Below are 16,818 nucleotides of genomic sequence, written 5' to 3'. Positions count from 1 at the left end.
ATTGTGTGCTCCTCAGTGGAATACAGTATCCCTAAAAATCACTTGTTTTAATTATTGCAAGGTGGACCTCCTCTATCTATTAGACAATATGCACATGCACAATGCACATTCTATTTGCATAAAAAGTGCCTTCTTACCTTCGTGAAATAAGAAAAAAGTATCCTATAACCAAAACCTAAAGGTACGGTTTCCTAGCGACGTGTTTTTTGCGTCGTGGTTGACGTGATACGCTGAGCGTTTCACGTCGGGCACCTCTTCTGAGTAATTAGGTGAGACTGTTTTCCTAGTGAGCGCATTGCGTTGGCTCAGAACGTGTTACGTCGACGCAGTAGATCCGACTGCGTTCAGAGGGAGTCAGTTTCTTTGTACGCTGCGTGATTTTCGTTTGTTTTGATCGAAGTCACATTTTTGTTTGTACTTTTTATTCACTTTTGTGTTTGAGGCTTGTGAAAATGACTGGAAATTTCGCTACGTCTCGGTGACAATCATGAACTTGACTTTAGTGTTAGTCACATAACCATATATTGTGTGCTCCTCAGTGGAATACAGTATCCCTGTAGGTATATGAAAAAGATGAATTAGTATTTCAGTAGTAGATACATAATCTGATAGTGATAAAGCATCCTTTACTAAGATTATTGTAACTTAAAGCAGCAAAACATGAGTACCTAAGTAGATAAGTTATAGAGGGTTACTCTTGGCTCTTGGAGTTTCTTTACAAAGAAGAAAGTAGCATATTGAAGGAGTAGATACATAATCTGATAGTGATAAAGCATCCTTTACTAAGATTATTGTAACTTAAAGCAGCAAAACATGAGTACCTAAGTAGATACCTAAGTAGACAACAACAACAACAACAACTGTTAGTGTACCTACCTACTGTACTTACCCAAATAAAACTCCCGACTCTCTGTATTGCTTTTGCCGGTATTGCTCAATTTCTCCTCAATAACATCAAGTGAAGTGTGAACCTTGTAATGGAACTCGAGCTCATTATCAGGATTAACACATGCAATGTATTTGGGTGAGTTATTATGGCTTACCACTGCAACACACACCGCCATACCAGCAATCTATATCTTGATGGTACAAAGTAAAAAACACCAAGTTTGAACTGATCTCAAATCTTAACTGAGGAAATCTCAGGTTAAAGAACTTGTTTTGTTCATCACAATAAAAAGAAATTATCTCCCTACTGCTTGTTTCGGCTTCAATTTTAAAATAAAACTACTAGCTACTAGTGCTACTACTAATAATATTTTTTATACTTTCTAATAGGTACTTACTTTTTTTTTTGAGAAGATGTATATATTTTCAAACAATTTCATACAGCACACATTTATTTCTTTTTCTATTTTATTTTTACACAATAACATTAATAAATAATCAATTATCTACCTATCTCTAAATGTGCATTACAAATAGGTAATAAGAACTCCAATCTCAAAACTGTAAGGGTTGAAGGAGTTCAAAGTAACCCTATTCCAGTAGAATAAACAAAGTCCCTTTCCTTCACACGGCCACTATTTTGCTTGGATCCACTTTGACCCGAATAAAGATGGCGTCGTCCTTGAGGAATTGTCTCTTCCGGATGGTGTCCAGGGATACGAACCGGGGAAATCCGAACCCCAGACTGTCAGGCTGTTTGCTTGGTCGCTGGAAGTTCTCCCAGGTTGGATCCGGTACGAAACTTTCCACCACATTCACTGGCTGAAAATAATAAAACAATAGAGAATCAGTCCCAGTAATAAAGGGAAACAAACATTAAACCTTTTTTTTATATAGGTACAAAAAGTGTTTTTTACTATGTATACCAGTATGCCTTCAATATTACAAGGGATTTGAAATTTTTGACCCCGCATCTTATGAGAGAGTTACCGGAAAAAGCCAGTAGTAAGTACAAGTGTCTTGAATTTTGTCCCTACAGCCACTTGAAAGTTTAACTAATCAAATGAACAAGTGCTCACTTACCTTTTCGCTTTGGTCGAACAGAGTGAAAGACACGCTATGAGAGAATGGCCACTTAAGTAATGCATCATATTCTCCCGGCAATAGTTTAATGTAGACTGACACATGAGTACCCTCCCCTGCACCGTTCCCGTTGAGGAATAACGACACCTGTAGCTTGTATCCGAACTGAGATGTGTAGAATGATGGACTGAGTAGCTCGATACTCTCCTGACACTTGAGAGAGTAGTCGGTGATCTTCCAGATGAGTGTACCTGATGGGGACACAAGGAGTGAAAGGGTTAATATCACATGTCTCACTGAATCCGCAATAGAAGACTTTTGGAATTTTATCATCCTAAACTTATATTGATTTCGACTTTCAAGCTGTGTCTTGTGTTGTCGAGGCAGCGTGGACGGTTTTAATCGACATCGATCGACGGCCGTCGACTATGTAAAAGATAAGTAGATGTATTCTTACCTGAATAGTTTAGAGTGACTTTGTTAAGAGCTGACTTGAGTGTGCTGATTTGTTGCTGTTGTTTACTGACTAGGGAGCACATGAGTAGCATATGTTGATTTACATTTTCCTCTATATGTTTCTCCATGGTTTCGCCTCGCATGCCCTAAAACAAAAAGGCAAGGTTAAATATTAATTTTAGATGGAAGATACAATAATTAGGACTAGGAAATAAACCAGCAGGTTTTTTTTTAAAAATTTTCTTTGGTAAATACATCTTCTGTGGAATCAAAACTTTCAAAAGTTTCTCCACGAAACACCCAAGTGAAGAAGTACCATTCCGCGTGATGTATGACTCACTGGGGGACTGGGTAAATATCATATCTAGCCCCTAAGTATTATGGGGTGCAAGAACTGAATTGAGAAACTCGTTGAAACTCAAGTAAAAATAATATTATCAGAATCAGTTGACAGAAGACAGGATTGTTGTCATTCAAATGCAATGTCCTTCTTACCTTGAAGCGACAGCCGGCGTCTTTGAAGACACAGGACACTAGTAAGGAGTTGCAATGTTCCTTGATATGTACATCTAATTCCTCACGAGGGAGAGCCACCATCTCGCACTGGTTTGGACATGGGATGGGAGCGCGTGTACATTTGGTTTGGTGGGTGACTAGGGTATCCGCGACGTAGGATTTGGAACAGTAACGACACGCCACGAGCCGCTTGTAACAATCGTTAGCGCGGTGTTTGGCCTGCAAGATGGCAAAGGAAAAATAATTAAGAATTTTCAGTAAAATTAAAAATCCTAAACTTTTTTCCAACATACCCTGACAAGGATTAAACGACAAGCCAAATAATACGAGTATCCTGAAAAAATAAAGAATGGTGGAGATGCCAATTTCCCAATAGAATGAATTAAGTGGATAGTGGTCAAATATGAAAAAACTATCGTCTCAAATATGTACCTACCTATCTAAAATAGGGATTAGGGGAAATACGAAAATTTCCTCTTATGAGGATACCTACCCTTATGTGGGTACTGTTCTATTATGGAAATAAAACTTACCATGAGGCGTCTTTGTATTTTGTGTCCGCATTTGTTTTCACAGTAAACCATTTCATATGAACAATGTCCTGTATGATCCTCCATCTCCATTCCTGTCAACACAATATCAGCCAATGAGAATTTTGAAAATTCAACCGATAAAACCTAGTGGGAGATCCGAAATCAAAGCAAAGGTAACGCCACATTAAAACGGATAAATTAATCTATTTCCACCTAATAGATTCTATACGAGGTACCTACTAGGTTCACCTAATAAAGGAGAAAGGAAAATATTTCTCTTCCAGATAAGGAGAATGTGTTCCGCTTCCTTTCAATTCATTGTGAGAACATAGTGGAAATTAATTTGTAAAGGTCTACACTGACCAGTGTGTGGACAACGGGGTCTCTCAGCTATATCTTGTAATTAAAGGCATCTATTATATTGTAAAACGCCTACTTTACCTGTTTATTGTATAGTGTAGCCACCTTACGAGAAGCCTTTGTAAAGACACCTTCAGGACCTGATAGGAATCTATTCTGATTTTTCTGCTGAATCAATACAGTGGTGTAGAGCGGATCTAAACTGAAACCCCACGCCTCGCCGACACTACACAGCCGACAACACTCGGACGAGAATCAGTGCTGACTGCTAGAGACCACGATATACAGGTACTATGCTTAAGCCGTACCTACCACCAATATTTGTGATTTCGACTATTCGTCTGTTAGAAGAAATCAACTAGAGTGATAGTGTACAACAAACACTACTCAGAGTAGGTCTGGATTCACACCACGCCACCATAGTTGACTTGACAGCATTATACGCCGCATTAGATAACAAACACACCTTCCAAACCAGGTTGGTGTTAAAACGAATCTTACATTGTTTAATTAAAACGCTTTAATTCAATCACATTTCCAGAAAAGAGAAGATCGCTTTCTTTGCCAATAATTTCAATACCTCCCTATTATCTGCAGTTTTCTATACAACCCTCATTGTTGTTGTTGTTAATAGTGGCAACAGAAGACAAACCATTATTTTAAATAATAACTTTAATAACAATGAGAAAAGCTAAGAAAATCGAAAATGGATCCATTAATTTTATTGTCTCCCTATAAGAACAACCTACCTACCTGATTTTCATATTGTTATAATCGAAATCGACCTGTTATTACCTAAGGTGATCATAAGATTCGAAAGGTCGCAAAATTTCTCACGAGAAATAGGAATAGATAATAAAAGAGCTTTTACATTTGCGGAGACCTCTTTGTGCAAAATTGTGATTGTAAGGGGTGTTCCTAAAGGTAAGGGTGACAGCAGATGTTAAAAATACTAAAAGGTAAATTAAGATACCCGAGTTATCTCCGGGCGACAGAGATCTACACATAATATGAATATTATTTCGAGGAAGGAAACTTTGACCCGATTAGGATTCAAACCCGCGTCCCCCGGACAAGAAGCCAATGTTTTGGCCACTATATAGTGTCCACTGGACACTACACACTGTCCATGCTCCAGAACCATATCACTGTCTCAAAAATAGGTAGGCACTTTTTTCGAATCCAAGGATTGATTTCATCATTATTATAGGATGCCATTAGAACTTCGGATTTCCAGTCATTAGGTAGGTACCGATAATAATAACGTAAGCTCCGATGATTCTGCCCATTATTATATTTACAATCTACATGGTGTTATCTCTTATCTACGAGGTTCTTATGGCATTCAATCTTTATGGTCTTGTGGCAACTGTCTGTTTATAAATTTATGAACGTGACGTGTTACGTCGACGCAGTAGATCCGACTGCCTTCAGAGGGAGTCAGTGTCGTTGTACGCTGCGTGATTTTCGTTTGTTTTGATCGATGTCACATTTTTGTTTGTACTTTTTATTAACTTTTGTGTTTGGAAACCCCTGCACGAGATCCAACTTTTAATTAAGAGTACACACGCCCGCCCAGTGAAAAGAGAGTTATTGTGTATTTAATTGAGAAACAACAAATGGTGAAAACAAACTTGTGAAAAATTTTAATATCTAAGTACCTATCTATACCCTATAGTGTATACGGCTATACGGTGTTCCTCAAATCACAGCCAAATGACCGGATATTATCCTGAACGGACAGTATTTGTTCTCGGAACGGCTGGCTTTCTCCTATCCTGTCTTCCTTCTCTCTTCGATTTCGGGACGATAAAACCTTAGCCGTTACAGTTCCCTCTATGAAACCCTTGTCACATTTGACATCTGCATACCAAATTTCAAGTCTCTAGCACTCTAGCTCTACAGACAGACAGACACACAGACAGACAGACAGACACACACACGGACCAATGGCTGAAACTTTGTATTTAGGCTCTAGGGACCTCAAAACGTGTTTTGGCACTAAAAACTGACCATCGAAATTTTGACCCGATTACATTACTTTCCTTCCTATAGGATAAGCAAAGTAAAAATGAACAACTACGTCGGGCGAAAACGTTTTGTTGGAAAACACTTTCACGCAGCGCAATATATTTCACGCTCCTGCCGACGTGTTCGGTTCCGCGCTGCGCAGAAAACACGTCGCTAGGAAACCGTACCTTTACAGACAGACAGACAGACACACACAGGACCAATGGCTGAAACTTTGGATTTAGGCTCGGACCTCAAAACGTGTTTTGGCACTAAAAACTGACCATCGAAATTTTGACCCGATTACATTACTTTCCTTCCTATAGGATAAGCAAAGTAAAAATGAACAACTACGTCGGGCGAAAACGTTTTGTTGGAAAACACTTTCACGCAGCGCAATATATTTCACGCTCCTGCCGGCGTGTTCGGTTCCGCGCTGCGCAGAAAACACGTCGCTAGGAAACCGTACCTTAAAGAAGCCAGTCTAATTCGCTTGGTGGGTAGAGCGTCTATCTTGTAAATGCTAGGTTGCGGGTTCGATTTCGCCCGAGGCAAATTTCATATGAAACATCTAGGTAGGTACTTTAAGATTCGTTTCTCGGAACGGGCTGGCTTTCTCCCATCCTGTCTTCCTTCTCTCTTCGTTTTCGAGAGCATTGAGACCTTAGCAGTTACAGTTCTTTGTGGCAGGCGACCTGCGATCGATGTTTCTACGACTAGGTAGTAGGTAATTTTTTTTATACATAATATATGTAGGTATAGGTCTACCTATGGAACTTTTTGCTTCTTTCTAACCAAGTGCCTATTAAAGAGGTATTACCTATTAATTTAAATGTCCTCAAGTCCTCGGATTCAGTGACTGAGTGGGTAGTGCAGGCGCCATGATGACAAAATAGGCATTTCAAACGAGACCATGCATCTAGGTAGTAGGTAGGTATGATATACAATTTTGATTAGATACTTATACTATTAAATTTATAAGGTAGGCAGATTATTTTGTTTTAGACTTCAGATTCTTTAGATGGAATGTCACCAAGAGCAACAGCAGTCGAGTAGTTTTTTCACATGGTTTTGACAACATGTCCTTGATTTTGTCATCAGTTAATTATTTTAATGTTAGCCGAGCAGAATTTGTTGTGTGGGACGACGATTATAGACCAAGTATTCTATTCTGGTGTTTGTACTTTGTAGAAGAAGAAAAAAAAAAAAAAAAATCTGGTGTGAACATCACACGACTTTCCTTATCCTATTGAATGATGCTTATTTGGGTGTTCTTCTACCCCAACTTTTACAATATCTCTAACCGTTTAGTCTGTTTAGCTGAAAACCGCCAAAAAACGGTCGAAATCTGTCCAAAAACGGTCAAAATACCGCCAACCGCAGTACTTATCTCAACCAAACGTTCCTTGTCACATTTGTGAACTAGATACCAAAATTTTAAGTCTCTAGCTCATACCGTTGCGGAGATATTGTTAAATTACACCGAAACCCGCAAAAGGCGGTAAAATGCCGCCAAGCGTTGCACCGGTCTTAACCAAAAGTGTCACATTTGACAGATCCATACCAAATTTCAAGTCTCTAGCTCTTACCGTTCTCGAGATATTTTGATTACAGACGGACAGACAGACAGACACACAGACACACACCCGGACCAATGGCTAAAACTTTGGATTTAGGCTCTAGGGTCCTCAAAACGTGTTTTGACACTAAAAACTGACCATCGAAAATTTGAGCCGATTGCATTACTTTCCTTCCTAAGTATAGGATAAGGAAAGTATACTCCATTACCCAAAATGACGAATTGACGCCCGCCATTCTCGATACACTGATGGAGGTGATTTCTGAAGTTTCTCTCTACTTTCTACATTGCTACCGGTAGACGGCCTATTTCTCGTCGGATGTTTTGCTTCAATTCTTCAAGGGTCCTCGGACGATCTTTGTAAACTTTAGCCTTCGGTTAGCCCCATAAAACCCCGAGAAGGACACCATAACGAAGACGAAACGCGCGCTGCACTGTTATTATTAGCTCATTTGAAAAATAACTTTCTACATAAAATGCTGTCTACTGCTTTGATAAAATGATTTTGAGGACTGAACTAAATCGAAACATAAATTTCCATCTTTTTTAATCTACTGAAACTTGTCACAACTTGTCTAATTATAAGTGCGGCTGTATACTGGACGTTTCATAAAAGGAAATTGCCGCGCCTCACCCCCCACATTGGAAAATTGTGTTGAAAATATTAAAATAATGAAAGCTGATAAATAATATACCTGAGAAGGATTCGAGACAGTATTGACAGGTGGTAATTCTCTCCGGACAAGTGAACTTGCTATGATCCTCCATGAGAGTCTTTGGAATGGCTGCTAAACACTTGTTGCACGGGATGGCGTCATATTTACACGTCTGGAGGTGTCCCTTGAGTGATTTGAGTTCGTCGTACCACTTGCAGCCTTCCTTGTAATGAATGCAATGGATGAGAGAGCCCATCGTGTCTTTCTCAGAGTCAGATACCTGCGGACACAAACAAGTGATGTGTTGGGATATGAGTCTATTTTGGTCAGAGGGAGGTGGAGGGTACATCAGAGTATCAGAGAGACTGTCACCGATGAAAATGTCTCTAGAAAATGATTGAAAAATGTGAATAAGCTCAAAGAATAATTTGGAGTTTTTCGGCGAACTCTTGATACCAAATTTAAACGAGTAGGTAAATATCTATTCCTATTATACCTACGTATAATTAAACAGTTGAACTCATGACTTACGCTGATCCGATAATATCCATTTACGTGTATTTTGATCAAATTGAGTCAATTATACTGAAACATCTTTATTATTTAGCTTTAGCCCAATAGAAATCAGCAAAAAATACATGGTGTTATCTCTTATCTACGAGGTTCTTATGGCATTCAATCTTTATGGTCTTGTGGCAACTGTCTGTTTATGAATTTATGAACGTAAGAGCAAGAGATTCATCAAATCAGTCAAGTATAGTAAGCCCAGTGAATAGAATTAAGAACAAAACTTTAACTTGCATCAAAGATTTTCGCCAGTGGCGCGGGGAATCTTTGTGGAATATTCGTGAAATCCTACATTGCTATCTGTGCCACTGTAGCCTGATTGGAAAGTTCGTATTTTTTGAAAAACCTCTCAGTTCCCTGAGCTCTGAAAAATTTAATATAGAATACCTATTGTAGAACGACCAGATGATGATCACATTGCTGCCGAAAAACCTCTAAGATGTGATTGAATGTCCTCGGATGAGCCAATGTTATTGATTGTTCTCTTCCATTCAACCCAGCCTCCGCCACTGACCCTTATGTTGTTCAGTCGCGTGTATAGCAGGAATCATGGACTCCTGAGTACACGGTCCTGGGTTCAATGCAGTGAATGGAGTACACTAATTATTTATTAACCCGCTTCTAATATATGGGCACTTGAATGAACTACCTATATGTATACCTATCTATGATTCTATGAGTGTACCTAATAACTAATAAGTAATAAACCCATAAGTTATCTACCTGAAATAATAGCCAACTTCAGTAGAATCTACAACAGTACACTACATACATTACAATAACAAAGGGGGTTCACTAATCCCTTAGTAACTAGATGGACTCAAAGCAGATAATTTGAGAACCACGAGGATAGATATCAATTGTTCCAGTCCTTGGTTCAAACTTATGTTGGTAGGATAGAAGTACTCGAACATCTCAGGTAGGATAGAGAGCTATCTAGTAATATGGAGAAGGTAGGAATTGCTGAAATAGAAAACTGTTTCCACAAATTTGTAATAGGATATGCCATATGGGATGTAGGTAATTAATTTTGAGTAAAGTTCAAAGGTTTCAACATAACGACCCAGGTAAATAGAACTCTAAACCTTAGGAATAGACAAAGCATAACGCGGGGGCCATTATCAGCCTATTGAAAATATATTGTTCTGTTATCGAAACCTGAAAATGCAAAGTACAATATTGACAGCTGGGAAGTTGAGGGTTCGATAACACTGTGTCGTAACATGATAACATCCTGAGGCAAATATTTAATGAAGAACAAAAATGAGGAGCTATCTATCAACATAATATATGTCGATATGATATGTATCAAACGTAGGTACCATTTACAAATTTCCGCAACAAAAATTTAGTAGATCGGAGACACCATTTATTCAAAAGGCTAAACTGGATGAACGGAGTTCCAATTTCACATTCATAGCAAAAAATAAATTATACAGCCTACTTTCTTGTATTTTTATTATTATTATTATTATTATTATTATTATTATTATTATTAAATTTAGCTTTCTGAATTTATTGTCTTTTTTAAATTTGTTTTTACTGTCAAAATAAAATTAAAAAGAAAAACTTTTTTTAGTCCAAATAAGGTAATTATTATATACCTATTTAGACATTTTTCAAAAATGAATTTATTGTTTCATGAACATATAGTGGAGATGCCAAAACTCCCACAGTAGGGAACAATGAACTGTTTGCACACAATCCCGCGAATTAGTAGCCTACACGCCTACACCTAAGCCTCGGAGTGGGCTTTTTGTGTGTATAGACCGATGTCATGTAACTACTTGTAAAGTATTTAAATATTCCTAGGACCACAACCGACCCTGGTTCTAATGGAATGGAGCCCTGAATCCTTTAAAATGATAAAAGAGGAAAGAGGAAGTGCCCCAGATGTTGTTAGAGCACGATATGGTATACTTACTCGTAGTAATGAGGGAACCCCCAATATGTAATGCATGGGGGGAACTCTTACCCTTAGCAAATAGGATATTAGATATTAGGATACTAAAATATCACATTACAACTATCAGCACCCTTACAAACTTGCCATATACAGAGTACGGTTTGACATGTTACTATACAGGGTACAGTGACAAGTGATGAAATTGTTACTGGTACGGAATATCTTTTATCTTCTTTACAAGGAAGGGAGGAGTACGAGCAATGTTGTCATTTATAATGAAGGGATAGAAGAAGAAATTATCCATTTCCCATTGACTTGAATCTCGGGTTATAAGTAAAATGCGAAATGGAGTTTGTTCATCCTGAGAAGTAGAACCTCTGCCACTTAACATGGTCTAATTCATAAAAAAAAAAAAAAAAAAAAAAAAAAAAAAATGTGGGTACCAGTATCAACTGTAAGTACCTATGTAAATAATACGGTACGGGTACAACAGTACAACTAAGTAGGTAGTCCGAAAAGAAAACACGTGGTTAAAGGTAGGTACCTAAGCAATTATGTACAGGATAGGTGTCACTTATTACAAATGTAGATTTATAGGTTGTATTGAGCATATCACATACTTCATTAAAAAATTGTTAAACTCCAAAAACACTATTTATTGCAAGTTGAAAATATTGATTATATTGAAATTTATTAAATATTATTAATTTTATTAAAAAAAAAGAGTAATGGAAAAATTGATAAATCGAGTAGCACGTACTGTGTGTTAGTTCTAAACGTTGAGTTGGATTAATTTTAAATCCTAAGGTGAACTTTGCGAAAACAAATCTAAAAGTAACTAATGTATGAAGTAAGTAGAAAAAAAAAGAAATTATGTTTGCATTAACCCGTTCCATTCTCAACAGTTGAGTGCACTTGTAACTTGAGTGAGCTAACAGGCTAACACAAATATTTCTCCAATCAAATCTACTGTATGAATTCTGTAACGGGCAAATATAAATAGTCATACGGGCAAATGCAAATACTAACATCGAACAGGAGGTAAAAGTGATGTTTGATGTTTTTGACAGAGATAGGGTAGGATCATGTTCGGTGAAATTTTGATCAAGAGACGTACCTCAAAAATGGACAAGATCATTGATTTCATACCTATATCATTGTGTTTCTCATTTTCTATGGAAATCTATAGGTGTTGCTTTGTAAAGGATCGACTTTAATATTATCCGCACGATAGTTTCCTCAATGGTGTAATTAGAACCCTGGTGGCACTTTGACTCTTGGGTTGAACGGGTTAACGTACATACGGTGTCTATCTAATAAGAACATTTCTGGTAACTTCCAGCAGGATATATGGTGCACTGGACACATGGAATGAAGAACACTACATAACATACAGGGTGTTGCTTCTACCCTATTCTTGTACTCTAGATAACCTTAACCCATTCCTAAATCTTGAAAATAACATCGAATTTTCATTACAGAATCCTTCATATTATGATCAAAGTTAAAGATATTGATAGAACTCATCTCGGAAATTCGTACCTACCATACAAATGGACAATAAATACCTACCCATATAACATCAAGGATAGGTAAGTATACCTCGTTCCCACCCTGTATTTCCTACCTATTAGGTAGGTAGGTATATCCATAAGAATAATAAGTAGGTAATAAGAATAGTAATTATAAAATTCATACTGGATGGAAGGAGCAAACAATTAACTTTAATTCAAATTCATTTAAGCACTAAAACCATCCTGTTTGTATTTTATACCTGTTTCCTTTGTTACAAAAAGAAATAATTACAAATTCTTTCGCCTTTCAGCTTTGGGGTTGGGCTCGAACCAAGTACCGATTTTCTTTTTCACAAGAAGATCAATATTCTTCTTTTGTTTAGCCGTTAAATGTGACCATCGAATTCCCCACCTCGTTGAGTCAACTCGGTGAAAGAAAATAATAAACAAGGAGTCAAGTTTACCAAATAAAGGCCAAGCGAACTAAAACCTAGTACGTCAGTTGTTCGGTTGTTCCATCTTTGCCAAGTTTTATTTAGCAGAGCTCTATCATGTAGTTTCGACACCCCTTACGGAGAAAAACCAGGCCTTCTAAGTGTACCTACTAGGTGGAGGATATAGATTGATTTTTTTTTTTTTTTTTTTTTTTTTATGTCCACATGTAGTTACTTAGGTAGGTAGGTAAGTATTACGAATTTCGAGATTATCACTCTTCTGAGATTCTGAGAAAGTGCAAATAAAAATAACCAAAACATGGTTGGTAGGCAATTTTAACAATCAATTTTAGAACATGTGTTGTGTTGGATGATTCGATGCAACAACCTACCTAACCACAGGCATGGCTGATTTATTACAATTTCGTAAACATTTCCCAAACCAACTTTATTATTACTTATTACCCATTATACAACTCAATATCTTCTCGATAATTAAAACAGAAATAAAATAATCATCGGAACACATTAAATTATTTTTAATTAAAGCATTAAAAATATTGTTTAAGTTTAATTTCCCTCTCAGTTGTGGGTCTCGTATAAGGATGTAAGTCTAAGGGAAATCCGTCTTGTAAAGGTTGAAGGGCATCCGTTTGATTCGAAATGGAAATGTGCTTATTTGAATAACATGGTATCGGAGACACCCTGTATGATTTTGGTATTTCCCTTCATCCGGATCTTACATACAGGGGTGTCTTTACTATGAGTTCCAATAATATTATGAAAACTACGTTCGGCGATAATACCATTACTCTAGTTGCACTTATAAAACTAATAAGAAAGGAACACGAGAGAAATATTAGTGGATGTGTCATGTGTCTGATACTTACAGAATAAACAGCTCTCATGGGAGGGAGGAAAGGAGACGAGAAGAAAGAAAATTAGAGTGAGACTTGAATGAAAACATTTTTAGTGGATGTGGCAAAACTCCATCAGAAGTTGAAACATTTTCTAATGTCTAATCCAACGCATAGTGGGGAGTACAAGTACATACCTAAATTTTGACTTCATTAATGTGAATTGTCACCTTTGACATCATAATGATTTTATTATGACATGCCCAGGCCCTTTGATTAAATATGTTAATATTGATAATATTGTTCGATTACTAAACTTTGCCAACAGGTCATACAATGTTACCTACTTACGAAATAGCCACAGAGGAAGCAAGTACAAAGGATATCACAAGTGTTAGACCTAATAAGCATCGCTTGTCTTTGAATTATGTATTTACAACTTGGAGAAAACATTTCAATATAGACGGAATAGGTCAGTCATAGTGTTTGTAGGGTAACATAATAACATTGTCTTTAATCATGGGAAAATGTTTCTCCAATTCAGAAATCTAGTTGACCGTTTTTTTCTAACGATTATAATGATGGAATGTGTTCCTTCCTGTAGGTTTCCTATACATTATAACTAGGGGTTTCCAAAGAGGTTGTACCTATTACTGGTAATTTAGGGGTGTCTAAGACTTCTAGGGGTTCCGATTGATAGAGAGAAGGTATCTATGTATTAGTGACAACCAGGAAAGAGTTTTCAGTATGAGTGTGTCAATGTCAACCCAGAAGGTTCTTTGTGAGAAAAATAGGAAAAGCAGATTCAAAATTCTCAATAGATTTTCCTAACCTAGAGCCAGTAGTCAATAGGTGACCCGGATATTATCTATTCTTCGTTCGAACCCCGACCGGAGCAGATTTTCTGAGAAAATCCCCTCTGCTGGAAGGTTAGAGGTACCTATTGTATTGAGGAACCTGGGATATTATCAAATAAAATAGCTAGAATATTACTAGAATCTAGAATTAAAGTGAAATGACGCAATATCCACCCAATGTTATCATCACCATGGTATGAAATCATGATCATTAGTAACATTCTTAACAAGATGAAGGTGCCAAAACCTTACGAATGCCCCTCAACATACATATGTGTATTAGTGACAACCAGGACAGAGGTTTCAGTATGAGTGTGTCAATGTCAACCATCAGAAGGTTCAGAATTTTACCTACTTCTGATTACACCCAGCTTTGTGAGAAAAATAGGAAAAGCAGATTCAAAATTCTCAATAGATTTTACTAACCTAGAGCCAGTAGTCAATAGGTGACCCGGATATTATCTATTCTCCGTTCGAATCCCGACCGGAGCAGATTTTCTGAGAAAATCCCCTCTGCTGGAAGGTTAGAGGTACCTATTGTATTGAGGAACCTGGGATATTATCAAATAAAATAGCTAGAATATTACTAGAATCTAGAATTAAAGTGAAATGACGCAATATCCACCCAATGTTATCATCACCATGGTATGAAATCATGATCATTAGTAACATTCTTAACAAGATGAAGGTGCCAAAACCTTACGAATGCCCCTCAACATACATATGTACGTCAGTTGTTCGGTTGTTCCATCTTTGCCAAGTTTTATTTAGCAGAGCTCTATCATGTAGTTTCGACACCCCTTACGGAGAAAAATCAGGCCTTCTAAGTGTACCTACTAGGTGGAGGTGTGTATGTGTACTGCACTGAAGGCATTGGAACTACCTGTTGACTTTAAAGCTACCTAAACAATTATTATTACTACTCGTGAAGAGAGAAGCTATATTAATTAATAAAGAACTTTCAGAGTGGCACTTACGTCAGGTGTGAGGGAGAGAGGTGTCCGACTTTTGGTCTGTGAGCATATCATGGGGAGATCGGATGAGTGAGAGGAAGAGCTAGAGCTCAATGTGTTTTCCTTGGAGGAAATCTGTTGCTTGTGATGAGTGTTGAGACGTGCTGGAAAACTCAGGGTTTTCGTCCACGAAGTAAAACTACGAACCATGTTGCGTTGGGGTAATGTTAGTTGTGGAGAGCTAGAGCATTGAAAACACGCCGAAACGAACTTTTCAATGGCATTGATGTGAAGGCCAACTGTCCCTAATGAGTTTCACAAAGGTCAAAGCTTATCAAATTATTTTATTTATTTATTTATTAATATAGCTCAAATTGAATTTGAATTTTCTAAACCGATTAATTAATTGATTTAGCAATCGATTTATCTGATGGGAATCCGGTTATGAAATTTAATATTAAGCTCGTTTGATATTAATATCGAGGATAATATGTTAATTCACAAGAAACACACACTAGTTACTTCAGCAGTTAAACATCTAGATAGGTATTATTAAAATAATTGTCTCCAATACAGTTAATAAACTTTTCTGAGGAAAAAATAAACTATCTGCACTAATAAACACGAATCAGCAGACGTCGATTTTAAAATATTAAAAACGAAGTTATCAGATAATAGGTAAAAATAATTGAGAAAATACAAAATCACTTTACGAAAATAAATTTAAATTCTAATTGCAATAAAATTAAATCAAAATAGGAGAAAGAAAGTAAAATTTGTTGTAGGTACGTAATTACAATAAAAAATAATCAAGTTACGACATTCAAACGTACCGGATGAGGTTCAAAACCAAAATAAAAATAAACACAACTTAAACTTACACAACTCAAAATAAAAACACGCACCACACTCTTGAATATAAAAACCTCTTGGTCTCGAAAAAAACTCTGAAGGTCTTTTTAGATTTTTTTTATCACCATCGAAAATGATCGTAATCTATTCAATCAGTAGAGAGCCGAGTTTATCGAATTACTACGAACTATTGAGTGAAGATTTCTTCTTCAATAGAAACTACAATGTCTTGGAACATGTGTGTGACAACTGACGTTTTGAATAATAATACTGGATCGTGAAGGTTTGCTATTGGTATAGTTGATATCCAAGAGAACCGTACTCGAGAATGAATCCTGAATTTAGAACCTTGATGTTATCAGCTGCTTCTACAGGGTGGGTTTTATTTGTTTTTGAGAATGAGTCGAACTGAACCCAACTTAGGTCAGGGGAGTTCGGCACTTCCAAGTTTCCTCGATAGTAAAAAAAAACCTCAAATTAGAATAGACGGTGTACATGAACAACACAAACACACTAAAACGGCCTTTTTCAAGGCCTTTGACACTCTTCTCGATAAACATCGAGGGTCTTCCTGAGGCCAAAGAACTGTTTCTCTCCAACCTTTGTAGAGAGTATAAGTGTGACATACTTACAGTTTACAGTCCAAGAGACTCACAGGGGTAGATCTCGAAACCGACCCAGAGTGGAAGGCATGGTCTTAGTCTTGGAACGGCTTCATGATCAATACGGCAGCGCCGTCTTCATCAGGAACGACATCAATGTAACCTCGGCATGTCTCACGGAGTTTGATGACATAA

At 37.1% G+C, this 16,818-nt stretch overlaps 2 protein-coding genes across 3 annotated transcripts; both read right to left on the bottom strand.

Moving 5' to 3' along the window:
• Positions 1-468: 468 nt before the first annotated feature.
• On the bottom strand, positions 469-1,274 carry LOC103507539 (trafficking protein particle complex subunit 2-like protein). Its single transcript, XM_008472022.3, has 2 exons — positions 890-1,274; positions 469-554 (listed from the first exon to the last, which is right to left on the bottom strand). Exons 1-2 carry the CDS (start codon positions 1,062-1,064, stop codon positions 469-471), a joined length of 261 nt encoding a protein of 86 aa, XP_008470244.1. The 5' UTR covers positions 1,065-1,274.
• A 68-nt stretch (positions 1,275-1,342) lies between these two features.
• LOC103507530 (TNF receptor-associated factor 4) lies at positions 1,343-16,264 on the bottom strand. Of its 2 annotated transcripts, XM_008472010.3 has the most exons (8): positions 16,051-16,264; positions 15,194-15,783; positions 8,121-8,361; positions 3,477-3,568; positions 2,923-3,162; positions 2,429-2,573; positions 1,972-2,222; positions 1,343-1,710 (listed from the first exon to the last, which is right to left on the bottom strand). In XM_008472010.3, exons 2-8 carry the CDS (start codon positions 15,377-15,379, stop codon positions 1,513-1,515), a joined length of 1,353 nt encoding a protein of 450 aa, XP_008470232.1. In that variant the 5' UTR covers positions 15,380-15,783; positions 16,051-16,264; the 3' UTR covers positions 1,343-1,512. The 2 variants fall into 2 exon arrangements, with proteins under 2 accessions (XP_008470232.1, XP_026678165.1); XM_026822364.1 differs by lacking the exons at positions 15,194-15,783; positions 16,051-16,264 and adding an exon at positions 8,613-8,656.
• Between the last annotated feature and the right edge of the window lie 554 nt (positions 16,265-16,818).

The sequence above is a fragment of the Diaphorina citri genome, unplaced genomic scaffold (assembly GCF_000475195.1).
Source record: "Diaphorina citri unplaced genomic scaffold, Diaci psyllid genome assembly version 1.1 scaffold320, whole genome shotgun sequence".
Taxonomy (NCBI): Eukaryota; Metazoa; Arthropoda; class Insecta; order Hemiptera; family Psyllidae; genus Diaphorina; species Diaphorina citri.
This window is presented reverse-complemented; position numbering and strand designations above follow the sequence as displayed.